Source organism: Salmo salar, chromosome 29 (genome assembly GCF_965601325.2).
Source record: "Salmo salar chromosome 29, fSalSal1, whole genome shotgun sequence".
Taxonomy (NCBI): Eukaryota; Metazoa; Chordata; class Actinopteri; order Salmoniformes; family Salmonidae; genus Salmo; species Salmo salar.
In genome coordinates this window covers 41,100,790-41,115,010 of record NC_138319.1, presented here as the reverse complement: position 1 = coordinate 41,115,010, position 14,221 = coordinate 41,100,790, and the positions used below count along the sequence as shown (strand labels likewise).

Here is a 14,221-nt window from a genome sequence, read left to right as displayed (position 1 = left end):
ATAGAGAACTAACTAACTAACAGGCTCATAGTGAACTAACTAACTAACAGGCTCATAGAGAACTAACTAACTAACAGGCTCATAGAGAACTTACTAACTAACAGGCTCATTGAGAACTAACTAACTAACAGGCTCATAGTGAACTAACTAACTAACAGGCTCATAGAGAACTAACTAACTAACAGGCTCATTGAGAACTAACTAACTAACAGGCTCATAGAGAACTAACTAACAGGCTCATAGTGAACTAACTAACTAACAGGCTCATAGAGAACTAACTAACTAACTAACTAACAGGCTCATAGAGAAATAACTAACTAACAGGCTCATAGAGAACTAACTAACTAACAGGCTCATAGTGAACTAAGTAACAGGCTCATAGTGAACTAACTAACTAACAGGCTCATAGAGAACTAACTAACAGGCTCATAGTGAACTAACTAACTCACAGACTCATAGAGAACTAACTAACAGGCTCATAGTGAACTAACTAACTAACAGGCTCATAGAGAACTAACTAACTAACAGGCTCATAGAGAACTAACTTATAACAGGCTCATAGTGAACTAACTAACTAACAGGCTCATAGAGAACTAACTAACTAACAGGCTCATAGTGAACTACCTAACTAACTAACAGGCTCATAGTGAACTAACTAACTAACAGACTCATAGAGAACTTACAGGCTCATAGTGAACTAACTAACTAACTAACAGGCTCATAGAGAACTAACTAACTAACAGGTTCATAGAGAACTAACTAACTAACTAACAGGCTCATAGAGAAATAACTAACAGGCTCATAGTGAACTAACTAACTAACAGGCTCATAGAGAACTAACTAACAGGCTCATAGTGAACTAACTAACTAACAGGCTCATAGTGAACTAACTAACTAACAGGCTCATAGAGAACTAACTAACAGGCTCATAGAGAACTAACTAACTAACAGGCTCATAGTGAACTAACTAACTAACAGGCTCATAGTGAACTAACTAACTAACAGGCTCATAGAGAACTAACTAACTAACAGGCTCATAGTGAACTAACTAACTAACTAACAGGCTCATAGTGAACTAACTAACTAACAGGCTCATAGAGAACTAACTAACTAACAGGCTCATAGAGAACTAACTAACTAACAGGCTCATAGTGAACTAACTAACTAACAGGCTCATAGAGAACTAACTAACTAACTAACTAATAGGCTCATAGTGAACTAACTAACTAACAGGCTCATAGTGAACTAACTAACTAACAGGCTCATAGTGAACTAACTAACTAACAGGCTCATAGTGAACTAACTAACTACCAGGCTCATAGTGAACTAACTAACTACCAGGCTCATAGTGAACTAACTAACTAACAGGCTCATAGAGAACTAACTAACAGGCTCATGGAGAACTAACTAACTAACAGGCTCATAGTGAACTAACTAACTAACTAACAGGCTCATAGTGAACTAACTAACTAACAGGCTCATAGAGAACTAACTAACTAACAGGCTTAATAGAGAACTAACTAACTAACTAACAGGCTCATAGAGAACTAACTAACTAACAGGCTCATAGAGAACTAACTAACTAACAGGCTCATAGTGAACTAACTAAGTAACTAACAGGCTCATAGTGAACTAACTAACTAACAGGCTCATAGTGAACTAACTAACAGACTCATAGTGAACTAACTAACTAACAGGCTCATAGAGAACTAACTAACTAACAGGCTCATAGTGAACTAACTAACTAACTAACAGGCTCATAGTGAACTAACTAACAGGCTCATAGAGAACTAACTAACTAACAGGCTCATAGAGAACTAACTAACTAACTAACAGGCTCATAGAGAACTAACTAACAAACAGGCTCATAGAGAACTAACTAACTAACAGGCTCATAGTGAACTAACTAACAGGCTCATAGAGAACTAACTAACTAACAGGCTCATAGAGAACTAACTAACTAACAGGCTCATAGAGAACTAACTAACTAACAGGCTCATAGTGAACTAACTAACTAACAGGCTCATAGTGAACTAACTAACTAACAGGCTCATAGTGAACTAACTAACTAACAGGCTCATAGTGAACTAACTAACTAACAGGCTCATAGAGAACTAACTAACAGGCTCATAGAGAACTAACTAACTAACAGGCTCATAGAGAACTAACTAACTAACAGACTCATAGAGAACTAACTAACTAACACGCTCATAGAGAACTAACTAACAGGCTCATAGTGAACTAACTAACTAACAGGCTCATAGTGAACTAACTAACAGACTCATAGTGAACTAACTAACTAACAGGCTCATAGAGAACTAACTAACTAACAGGCTCATAGTGAACTAACTAACTAACTAACAGGCTCATAGTGAACTAACTAACAGGCTCATAGAGAACTAACTAACTAACAGGCTCATAGAGAACTAACTGACTAACTAACAGGCTCATAGAGAACTAACTAACAAACAGGCTCATAGAGAACTAACTAACTAACAGGCTCATAGTGAACTAACTAACAGGCACATAGAGAACTAACTAACTAACTAACAGGCTCATAGAGAACTAACTAACTAACAGGCTCATAGAGAACTAACTAACTAACAGACTCATAGAGAACTAACTAACTAACAGGATCATAGAGAACTAACTAACAGGCTCATAGTGAACTAACTAACTAACAGGCTCATAGTGAACTAACTAACAGACTCATAGTGAACTAACTAACTAACAGGCTCATAGAGAACTAACTAACTAACAGGCTCATAGTGAACTAACTAACTAACAGGCTCATAGTGAACTAACTAACAGGCTCATAGAGAACTAACTAACTAACAGGCTCATAGAGAACTAACTAACTAACTAACAGGCTCATAGAGAACTAACTAACAAACAGGCTCATAGAGAACTAACTAACTAACAGGCTCATAGTGAACTAACTAACAGGCTCATAGAGAACTAACTAACTAACTAACAGGCTCATAGAGAACTAACTAACTAACAGGCTCATAGAGAACTAACTAACTAACTAACAGGCTCATAGAGAACTAACTAACTAACAGGCTCATAGTGAACTAACTAACTAACAGGCTCGTTGAGAACTAACTAACAGGCTCGTTGAGAACTAACTAACAGGCTCATAGAGAACTAACTAACAGGCTCATAGTGAACTAACTAACTAACAGGCTCATAGTGAACTAACTAACTAACAGGCTCATAGAGAACTAACTAACAGGCTCATAGAGAACTAACTAACTAACAGGCTCATAGTGAACTAACTAACTAACAGGCTCATAGTGAACTAACTAACTAACAGGCTCATAGTGAACTAAGTAACAGGCTCATAGTGAACTAACTAACTAACAGGCTCATAGAGAACTAACTAACAGGCTCATAGTGAACTAACTAACTCACAGACTCATAGAGAACTAACTAACAGGCTCATAGTGAACTAACTAACTAACAGGCTCATAGAGAACTAACTAACTAACAGGCTCATAGAGAACTAACTTATAACAGGCTCATAGTGAACTAACTAACTAACAGGCTCATAGAGAACTAACTAACTAACAGGCTCATAGTGAACTACCTAACTAACTAACAGGCTCATAGTGAACTAACTAACTAACAGACTCATAGAGAACTTACAGGCTCATAGTGAACTAACTAACTAACTAACAGGCTCATAGAGAACTAACTAACTAACAGGTTCATAGAGAACTAACTAACTAACAGGCTCATAGTGAAATAACTAACAGGCTTATAGTGAACTAACTAACTAACAGGCTCATAGAGAACTAACTAACAGGCTCATAGTGAACTAACTAACTAACAGGCTCATAGTGAACTAACTAACTAACAGGCTCATAGAGAACTAACTAACAGGCTCATAGAGAACTAACTAACTAACAGGCTCATAGTGAACTAACTAACAGGCTCATAGTGAACTAACTAACTAACAGGCTCATAGAGAACTAACTAACAGGCTCATAGTGAACTAACTAACTAACAGGCTCATAGAGAACTAACTAACTAACAGACTCATAGAGAACTAACTAACTAACAGGATCATAGAGAACTAACTAACAGGCTCATAGTGAACTAACTAACTAACAGGCTCATAGTGAACTAACTAACAGACTCATAGTGAACTAACTAACTAACAGGCTCATAGAGAACTAACTAACTAACAGGCTCATAGTGAACTAACTAACTAACTAACAGGCTCATAGTGAACTAACTAACAGGCTCATAGAGAACTAACTAACTAACAGGCTCATAGAGAACTAACTAACTAACTAACAGGCTCATAGAGAACTAACTAACAAACAGGCTCATAGAGAACTAACTAACTAACAGGCTCATAGTGAACTAACTAACAGGCTCATAGAGAACTAACTAACTAACTAACAGGCTCATAGAGAACTAACTAACTAACAGGCTCATAGAGAACTAACTAACTAACTAACTAACAGGCTCATAGAGAACTAACTAACTAACTAACAGGCTCATAGAGAACTAACTAACTAACAGGCTCATAGTGAACTAACTAACTAACAGGCTCGTTGAGAACTAACTAACAGGCTCGTTGAGAACTAACTAACAGGCTCATAGAGAACTAACTAACAGGCTCATAGTGAACTAACTAACTAACAGGCTCATAGTGAACTAACTAACTAACAGGCTCATAGAGAACTAACTAACAGGCTCATAGAGAACTAACTAACTAACAGGCTCATAGTGAACTAACTAACTAACAGGCTCATAGTGAACTAACTAACTAACAGGCTCATAGAGAACTAACTAACTAACAGGCTCATAGTGAACTAAGTAACAGGCTCATAGTGAACTAACTAACTAACAGGCTCATAGAGAACTAACTAACAGGCTCATAGTGAACTAACTAACTCACAGACTCATAGAGAACTAACTAACAGGCTCATAGTGAACTAACTAACTAACAGGCTCATAGAGAACTAACTAACTAACAGGCTCATAGAGAACTAACTTATAACAGGCTCATAGTGAACTAACTAACTAACAGGCTCATAGAGAACTAACTAACTAACAGGCTCATAGTGAACTACCTAACTAACTAACAGGCTCATAGTGAACTAACTAACTAACAGACTCATAGAGAACTTACAGGCTCATAGTGAACTAACTAACTAACTAACAGGCTCATAGAGAACTAACTAACTAACAGGTTCATAGAGAACTAACTAACTAACAGGCTCATAGAGAAATAACTAACAGGCTCATAGTGAACTAACTAACTAACAGGCTCATAGAGAACTAACTAACAGGCTCATAGTGAACTAACTAACTAACAGGCTCATAGTGAACTAACTAACTAACAGGCTCATAGAGAACTAACTAACAGGCTCATAGAGAACTAACTAACTAACAGGCTCATAGTGAACTAACTAACTAACAGGCTCATAGTGAACTAACTAACTAACAGGCTCATAGAGAACTAACTAACTAACAGGCTCATAGTGAACTAACTAACTAACTAACAGGCTCATAGTGAACTAACTAACTAACAGGCTCATAGAGAACTAACTAACTAACAGGCTCATAGAGAACTAACTAACTAACAGGCTCATAGTGAACTAACTAACTAACAGGCTCATAGAGAACTAACTAACTAACTAACTAATAGGCTCATAGTGAACTAACTAACTAACAGGCTCATAGTGAACTAACTAACTAACAGGCTCATAGTGAACTAACTAACTAACTAACAGGCTCATAGTGAACTAACTAACTACCAGGCTCATAGTGAACTAACTAACTACCAGGCTCATAGTGAACTAACTAACTAACAGGCTCATAGAGAACTAACTAACAGGCTCATGGAGACCCCGGCCAAGGCTAACTAACTAACACGGCTCATAGGCTCCCGGCCAAGGACTAACTAACTAACAGGCTCATAGTGAACTAACTAAGCTAACAGGCTCATAGTGAACTAACTAACGGCTCAAGGCTAACTAACACCGGCTCATAGAGAACTACTGACTAACTAACAGGCTCATAGAGAACTAACTAACACGGCTCATAGAGAACTAACTAACTAACAGGCTCATAGAGAACTAACTAACTAACAGGCTCATAGTGAACTAACTAACAGGCTCATAGAGAACTAACTAACTAACAGGCTCATAGAGAACTAACTAACTAACAGGCTCATTGAGAACTAACCAACTAACAGGCTCATAGTGAACTAACTAACTAACAGGCTCATAGAGAACTAACTAACTAACAGGCTCATAGTGAACTAACTAACTAACAGGCTCATAGAGAACTAACTAACTAACAGGCTCATAGAGAACTAACTAACTAACAGGCTCATAGAGAACTAACTAACTAACAGGCTCATAGTGAACTAACTAACTAACAGGCTCATAGAGAACTAACTAACAGGCTCATAGTGAACTAACTAACTAACAGACTCATAGTGAACTAACTAACTAACAGGCTCATAGTGAACTAACTAACTAACAGGCTCATAGAGAACTAACTAACAGGCTCATAGAGAACTAACTAACTAACAGGCTCATAGTGAACTAACTAACTAACAGGCTCATAGTGAACTAACTTACTAACTAACAGGCTCATAGAGAACTAACTAACTAACAGGCTCATAGTGAACTAACTAACTAACAGGCTCATAGAGAACTAACTAACTAACAGGCTCATAGAGAACTAACTAACTAACAGGCTCATAGTGAACTAACTAACTAACAGGCTCATAGAGAACTAACTAACTAACAGGCTCATAGAGAACTAACTAACTAACAGGCTCATAGTGAACTAACTAACTAACAGGCTCATAGAGAACTAACTAACTAACTAACAGGCTCATAGTGAACTAACTAACTAACAGGCTCATAGAGAACTAACTAACTAACAGGCTCATAGAGAACTAACTAACTAACAGGCTCATAGTGAACTAACTAACTAACAGGCTCATAGGAACTAACTAACTAACAGGCTCATAGTGAACTAACTAACTAACAGGCTCATAGATGAACTAACTAACTAACAGGCTCATAGTGAACTAACTAACTAACAGGCTCATAGTGAACTAACTAACTAACAGGCTCGTTGAGAACTAACTAACTAACAGGCTCATAGAGAACTAACTAACTAACAGGCTCGTTGAGAACTAACTAACAGGCTCATAGAGAACTAACTAACAGGCTCATAGAGAACTAACTAACTAACAGGCTCATAGAGAAATAACTAACTAACAGGCTCGTTGAGAACTAACTAACTAACAGGCTCATAGTGAACTAACTAACTAACAGGCTCATAGAGAACTAACTAACTAACAGGCTCATAGTGAACTAACTAACTAACAGGCTCAAAGTGAACTAACTAACTAACAGGCTCGTTGAGAACTAACTAACTAACAGGCTCGTTGAGAACTAACTAACTAACAGGCTCGTTGAGAACTAACTAACTAACAGGCTCATTGAGAACTAACTAACTAACAGGCTCATAGATAACTAACTAACTAACAAGCTCGTTGAGAACTAACTCTCTGCAGTATAGAATTAGCAGAGAGTAGTGTTTACTTAGGATCTAATAATCGCTATCTTGCAAATTACGATTTATGTCAAAGTATGTGCTTGGTGGTGCATCAGGCTATCATCATGTTGTCAGTTGAATTGATCAGTAATGATTGATGGGATGTTTTGTTTTCTCCATTTCTTTAAACCAGGGGGCTGTGTCGTAAGGACCCGGGCTGTGACTTTTACCTCAGTATGGATACGGACGTGATGCTCACCAACAGACAGACCCTGAAAATCCTCATCGAGCAGAATAGGTATGGTATGGTGTAACTGTCTCAAATTAGGGTTAAGGGTTAATCAGGCCAGTCTGCTGAATGTTATATTACTGCTGAAGGTTATATTACTGCTGCAGGTTATATTACTGCTGAAGGTTATATTACTGCTGAAGGTTATATTACTGCTGCAGACTGCTGAAGGTTATATTACTGCTGAAGACTGCTGAAGGTTATATTACTGCTGAAGGATATATTACTGCTGCAGACTGTTGAATGTTATATTACTGCTGAAGGTTATATTACTGCTGAAGGTTATATTACTGCTGAAGGTTATATTATTGCTGAAGGTTATATTACTGCTGTTTTATACAGTCTGTCTGTTTCATACAGTCTGTCTGTTTTATACAGTCTGTCTGTTTTGTATATATTTTCCCTCCTCTGGATTTTCCAAGCATTGTCTCTTTAAACCAGATGTCTTTGTGGTGGTGGCAGACCTGTGACAGAGTGGAGCCCTGGTTTTTAGTCCCAAATTGCACCTCTATTCCCTATAGCTCTATAGGTCCTGGTCAAAATGTAGGGCACGACATAGGGAATAGGGTGCTATTTAAGACTCAACCCTGGAGGCCTGAAGAGAAAGCCTCTCTGGGTTATTTAAAGAGGCCATGGGAACTCTCCAATCTGTCTACAATCCTGGACATTCAGAATTTCCTTGTTGTCCATCCCATTTCCTACATTGCGTCCATATTGCAGATGTACGCTGTAATTTATGGTAATGTATCCTATATAAGTTGTTTTTTCCCCTCGGGAATCACGATAGCTCCGTTCTTCGTGATTTTCGTGGCTTTAGAAATATAGTGTTTGAGCTCCAACAGCGAGGGATGTGGGTCCTGTGTCTCACGCACATTTAAACGTAAACTCACGCCGAGAGACCTTGTGTCTCCTACCACCGTTTAGTAGCTGGCCAGGAGAATGCCTGTGTGAATTCGGAATAGTATTATGTCTGGGTTTACTGTAATATGACCCGGTGAGGTTCTGCTCTAGTTTTACCCACTTGGTAGCAGTCCTCCCGGGCCACTTTGGGGGTTGGTGTTTGAGTTCTGAGATGCAGGATGTTTGTTACACCACTAAGACACCCAGTATATCTGGTGGCTGACTGTCTGGAAGATGACACCTAGTTATATCCTGTTTGACAGAATTACTCTCTGTGTCTCTCTGTCTCTCTCTGTCTCTCTCTCTCTGTCTCTCTCTCTGTCTCTCTGTGTCTCTCTCTCTCTCTCTCTGTCTCTCTCTGTCTCTGTCTCTCTCTCTCTCTCTCTCTCGCTCTCTCTCTCGCTCTCTCTCTCTCTCTCTCGCTGTCTCTCTCTCTCTCTCTCTCTCGCTGTCTCTCTCTCTCTGTCTCTCTCTGTCTCTCTCTGTCTCTCTCTGTCTCTCTGTCTCTCTCTCTCTGTCTTTCTGTCTCTCTCTATCTCTCTCTATCTCTCTCTCTCTGTCTCTCTCTGTCTCTCTCTGTCTCTCTGTCTCTCTCTCTCTCTGTCTCTCTCTCTCTCTGTCTCTCTCTCTCTCTGTCTCTCTCTCTCTCTGTCTCTCTCTCTCTGTCTCTCTCTCTCTCTCTGTCTCTCTCTCTCTCTCTCTCTCTCTCTCTCTCTCTCTCTCTCTCTCTCTCTGTGTCTCTCTCTCTCTCTCTCTCTCTGTGTCTCTCTCTCTTTATCTCTCTCTGTCTCACTCGCTCGCTCTCAGTTCAAGTCAAGAGCTTTATTGGCATGGGAAACATGTTTACATTGCCAAATCAAGTGAAATGGATAAACAAAATTGAAATGTCATATTATGTCTATATACCGTGTTGTAACGAGGACCAGCTTGCTTAGGGAGCTCTTCTCCAGGTTCATTTCTCTGTAGGTGATGGCTTTGTTATTAAAGGTTTGGGAATCGCTTCCTTTTAGGTGTTTGTAGAATTTAACGGCTCTTTTCTGGATTTTAATAATTAGTGGGTATCGGCCTAATTCTGCTCTGCATGCATTATTTGTTGTTTTACATTGTACACGGAGGTTGTTTTTGCAGAGTTCTGCATGTAGAGTCTGAAATTGGTGTTTGTCCCATTTTGTGAATCCTTGCTTGGTGAACGGACCCCAGACCTCACAACCATAAAGGGAAATTGGTTCTATAACTGATTCAAGTATTTCTAGCCAGATCCTAATTCGTATGTCGAATTTGATGTTCCTTTTGATGGCATAGTAGGCCCTTCTTGCCTTGTCTCTCAGATCATTCACAGCTTTGATCAGTCCCTACACCCAAAGAAGGGCACTGCGTTCATCCACCTCTGGCCTGCTCGCCTCCCTACCTCTGCAGAAGCACAGTTCCCGCTCAGCCCCGTCAAAACTGTTCGCTGCTCTGGCACCCCAATGGTGGAACAAGCTCCCTCACGACGCCAGGACAGCGGAGTCAATCACCACCTTCCGGAGACACCTGAAACCCCACCTCTTTAAGGAATACCTGGGATAGGATAAAGTAATCCTTCTAACCCCCCCACCCCCCAAAAAATATATAGATGTACTATTGTAAAGTGGTTGTTCCACTGGATATCATAAGGTGAATGCACCAATTTGTGGCTTTTGTGGAACCTGTGGTGCTGGTGTTTAGGCCGAGGTATATATTGTTTTTTGTGTGCTCTATGTCAATGGTGTCTAGATGGAATTTGTACTTGTGGTCCTTGCAACTGAACCTTTTTTGGGATACCATTATTTTTGTCTTACTGAGATTTACTGTCAGGGCCCAGGTCTGTCAGAATCTGTGCAGAAGATCCAGGTGCTGCTGTAGGCCCTCCTTGGTTAGTGACAGAAGCACCAGATCATCAGCAAACAGGAGACATTTGACTTCAGATTCTAGTAGGGTGAGGCCGGGTGCTGCAGACTGTTCTAGTGCCCTCGTCAATTCGTTGATATATATGTTGAAGAAGGTGGGCTTAAGCTGCATCCCTGTCTTACCCCACAGCCCAGTGGAAAGAAATCTGTGTGATTTTTGTCAATTTTAGACTTGTTATTTGTGTAATGTTGTATGTTTTTTCCCCCGACACCGCTTTCCATCAATTTGTATAGCAGACCCTCAAGCCAAATTGAGACAAAAGCTTTTTTGAAGTTTAACAAAGCATAAGAAGACTTTGCCATTCAAATCAAATCAAATCAAATGTATTTGTCACATGCGCCGAATACAACAGGTGTAATACCTTACAGTGAAATACTTACCTACAAGCCCTTAACCAACAATGCAGTTTTAAGAACCCCCCCCCCCCCAAAAAAAATGTACGAGATAAGAAAAACAAATAATTAAAGAGCAGTAAATAACAATAGCGGGGATATATACAGGTCGTACTGGTACCGAGTCAAAGTGTCAATGTGCGGAGGTACCGGTTTCGAGGTAATTGAGGTAATTATGTACATGCAGGGTTACTAAAGTGACTAAAAGACGGGGGTGCAAATAGTCTGGGTGGCAATTTGATTCGCTGTTTATGAGTCGTATGGCTTGGGGGTAGAAACTGTTTAGTAGCATCTTGGACCTAGACTTGGCGCTCCGGTACCGCTTGCCATGCGGTAGCAGAGAGAACGGTCTACGACTACGGTGGCTGCAGTCTTCGACAATTTTTAAGTGGAATAGGTTTTGTCATGCCTGCTTTACGACTGTCTTGGTGTGCTTGGACCATGTTAGTTTGTTGGTGATGTGGACACCAAGGAACTTGAAGCTCTCAACCTGCTCCACTATAGCCCTGTTGATGAGAATGGGGGCGTGCTCGGTCCTCCTTTTCCTGTAGTCCACAATAATCTCCTTAGTCTTGATCATGTTGAGGGAGAGGTTGTTGTCCTTGCACCACAGGGTCAAGTCTCTGACCTCCTCCCTATAGGCTGTCTCATCGTTGTTGGTGATCAGGCAAACTTAATGATGGTGTTGGAGTTGTGCCTGGCCGTGCAGTCATGAGTGAACAGGATGGAGTACAGGAGGGGACTAAGCATATACCCCTGAGGGACCCTGTGTTGAGGATCAGCATGGCGGATGTGTTGTTACCTACGCTTACCACCTGGGGTGGCCTGTCGTGGCCTGTCATGAAGTCTAGCATCCAGTTGCAGAGGGGGGGTGTTTAGTCCCAGGTTCCTTAGCTGGGTGATGAGATTTGAGGGCACTATGGTGTTGAATGCTGAGCTGTAGTCAATGAATAGAATTCTCACATAGGTGTTCATTTTGTCGAGTTGGGAAAGGGCAGTGTAGAGTGTAATAGAGATTGCATCATCTGTGGATCTCTTAGTGTGGTATGGAAATTGGAGTGGGCCTAGGGTTTCTGGGATAATCGTGTTTATTTGACTAGCCTTTCAAAGCATTTCATGTCTACAGACGTGAGTGCTACAGGTCAGTAGTCATTTAGGCAGGTTACCTTAGTATTCTTGGGCATAGGGACTATGGTGGTCTGCTTGAAACATGTTGATATTACAGACTCAGACAGGGAGAGGTTGAAAATATCAGTGACGACAATTGCCATTTGGTCAGTGCATGCTCGGAGTACACGTCCTGGTAATCCATCTGGCCCTGCGGCCTTGTGAATGTTGACCTGTTTAAAGCTCTTACTCACATCAGCTGCGGAGAATGTGATCACACAGTCATCCGAAACAGCTGATACACTCAATCATGTTTCAGTGTTATTTGCCTCGAAGCGAGCATAGAAGTTATTTAGCTTGTCTGGTAGGCTCGTGTCACTGGGCAGCTCTCGGTTGGGTTTCCCTTTGTAGTCTGTAATAGTTTGCAAGCCCTGTCACATCCGACGAGCGTCGGAGTCGGTGTAGTACGATTCGATCTTAGTCCTGTATTCACGCTTTACCTGTTTGATGGTTCGTCGGAGGGCATAGCGGGATTTCTTATAAGCTTCCGGATTTGAGTCCCGCACCTTGAAAGCAGCAGCTCTACCCTTTAGCTCAGAGCGAATGTTGCCTGTAATCCATGGCTTCTGGTTGGGGTATGTACATACGATCACTGTGGGGACGACGTCCTCGATGCACTTATTGATAAAGCCAGTGGCTGATGTGGTGTACTCCTCAATGCAATCGGAAGAATCCTCGGAACATATTCCAGTCTGTGATAGCAAAACAGTCCTGTAGTTTAGCATCTGCTTCATCTGACCACTTTTTTATTGGCCGAGTCACGGGTGCTTCCTGCTTTAATTTCGCAGGAATCAGGAGGGTAGAGTTATGGTCAGATTTTCGAAATGGAGGGCGAGGGAGAACTTTGTACGTGTCTCTCTGTGTGTGGCATAAAGGTAGTCCGAAAAACTTTTTCCCTCTGGTTGCACATTTAACGTGCTGATAGAAAATCAGTAGAACTGATTTAAGATTCCCTGCATTAAAGTCACCAGCCACTAGGAGTGCTGCCTCTGGATGAGCGTTTTCCTGTTTGCTTATGGTGGAATAGAGCTCATTTAATGCGGTTTTATGTAGACAGATACAAAAAAATACAGATGAAAACTCTCTTGGTAGATAGTGCTTATCATGAGGCGAGCAAAACCTTGAGACTTCCTTAGATATCTTGCACCAGCTGTTGTTTACATAAATACATAGGCCCCCATCCCGTGTCTTGCTGTTCTGTCTTGCCGATATCTATATATATCGATATATACAATCCTGTATAACCCGCCAGCTGTATGTTCTTAATGTCGTCGTTCAGCCATGACTCGGTGAAACATAAGATATTACATTTCATAATGTTCCGTTGGTAGGATATACCTGCTTTCAGTTCGTCCCATTTATTTTACAGCGATTGAACGTTAGCTAGCAGGATGGAAGGCAAGGGCAGATTAGCCACTTGTTATCTGATCCTAGCAAGGCACCCTCATTTTTTTGCCTTGAAATCTCAGTTTCCTTCTCCAGCAAATCACGGCGATCGGGTCCTGGCCGGGCGTCTGCAGTAGTCTGAGTCATGTCCGACTCATTGAAGAAGAACTCCTCGTCCAATTCGAGGTGTTTTGAGGTGTTTTGTTTTTATTTGTTTGTCAATTAGGGTGTGCAAGGTGAATACGTGGTCTGTCGTACGGTAATTTGGTCCCAAAAAAATTGACATTTGCTCAGTACATTGTTTGCACTGAGGAAATGTAGAAGTCTGCAGTTAATTATAATGCAGAGTATTTTCCCAAGGTTGCTGTTGACGCATATCCCACGGTAGTTATTGGGGTCAAATGTGTCTCCACTTCTGTGGATTGAGGTTGTCAGTCCTTGGTTTCAAATATTGGGGAAGATGCCAGAGCTGAGGATGATGTTTAAGTATAGCCAATTTGAATTTGTGGTCTGTATATTTTTGTTATTTCATGTAGGATACCATCAACACCACAGCCTTTTTGGGTTGGAGGGTTTTTATTTTGTCTTGTAGTTCATTCATTACTGTACAGTACTCACTTTT

At 40.7% G+C, this 14,221-nt stretch overlaps 1 protein-coding gene across 2 annotated transcripts in view; it reads left to right on the top strand.

Moving 5' to 3' along the window:
* LOC106590681 (procollagen-lysine,2-oxoglutarate 5-dioxygenase 2) overlaps positions 1 to 14,221 on the top strand; it is a 131,877-nt gene that overhangs the window by 86,587 nt on the left and 31,069 nt on the right. For both annotated transcript variants that reach the window (XM_014181840.3, XM_014181839.3), the window contains exon 11: positions 7,730 to 7,834. In XM_014181840.3, coding sequence (XP_014037315.3) covers positions 7,730 to 7,834 — 105 coding nt within the window. The remainder of the gene's footprint in view (positions 1 to 7,729; positions 7,835 to 14,221) is intronic.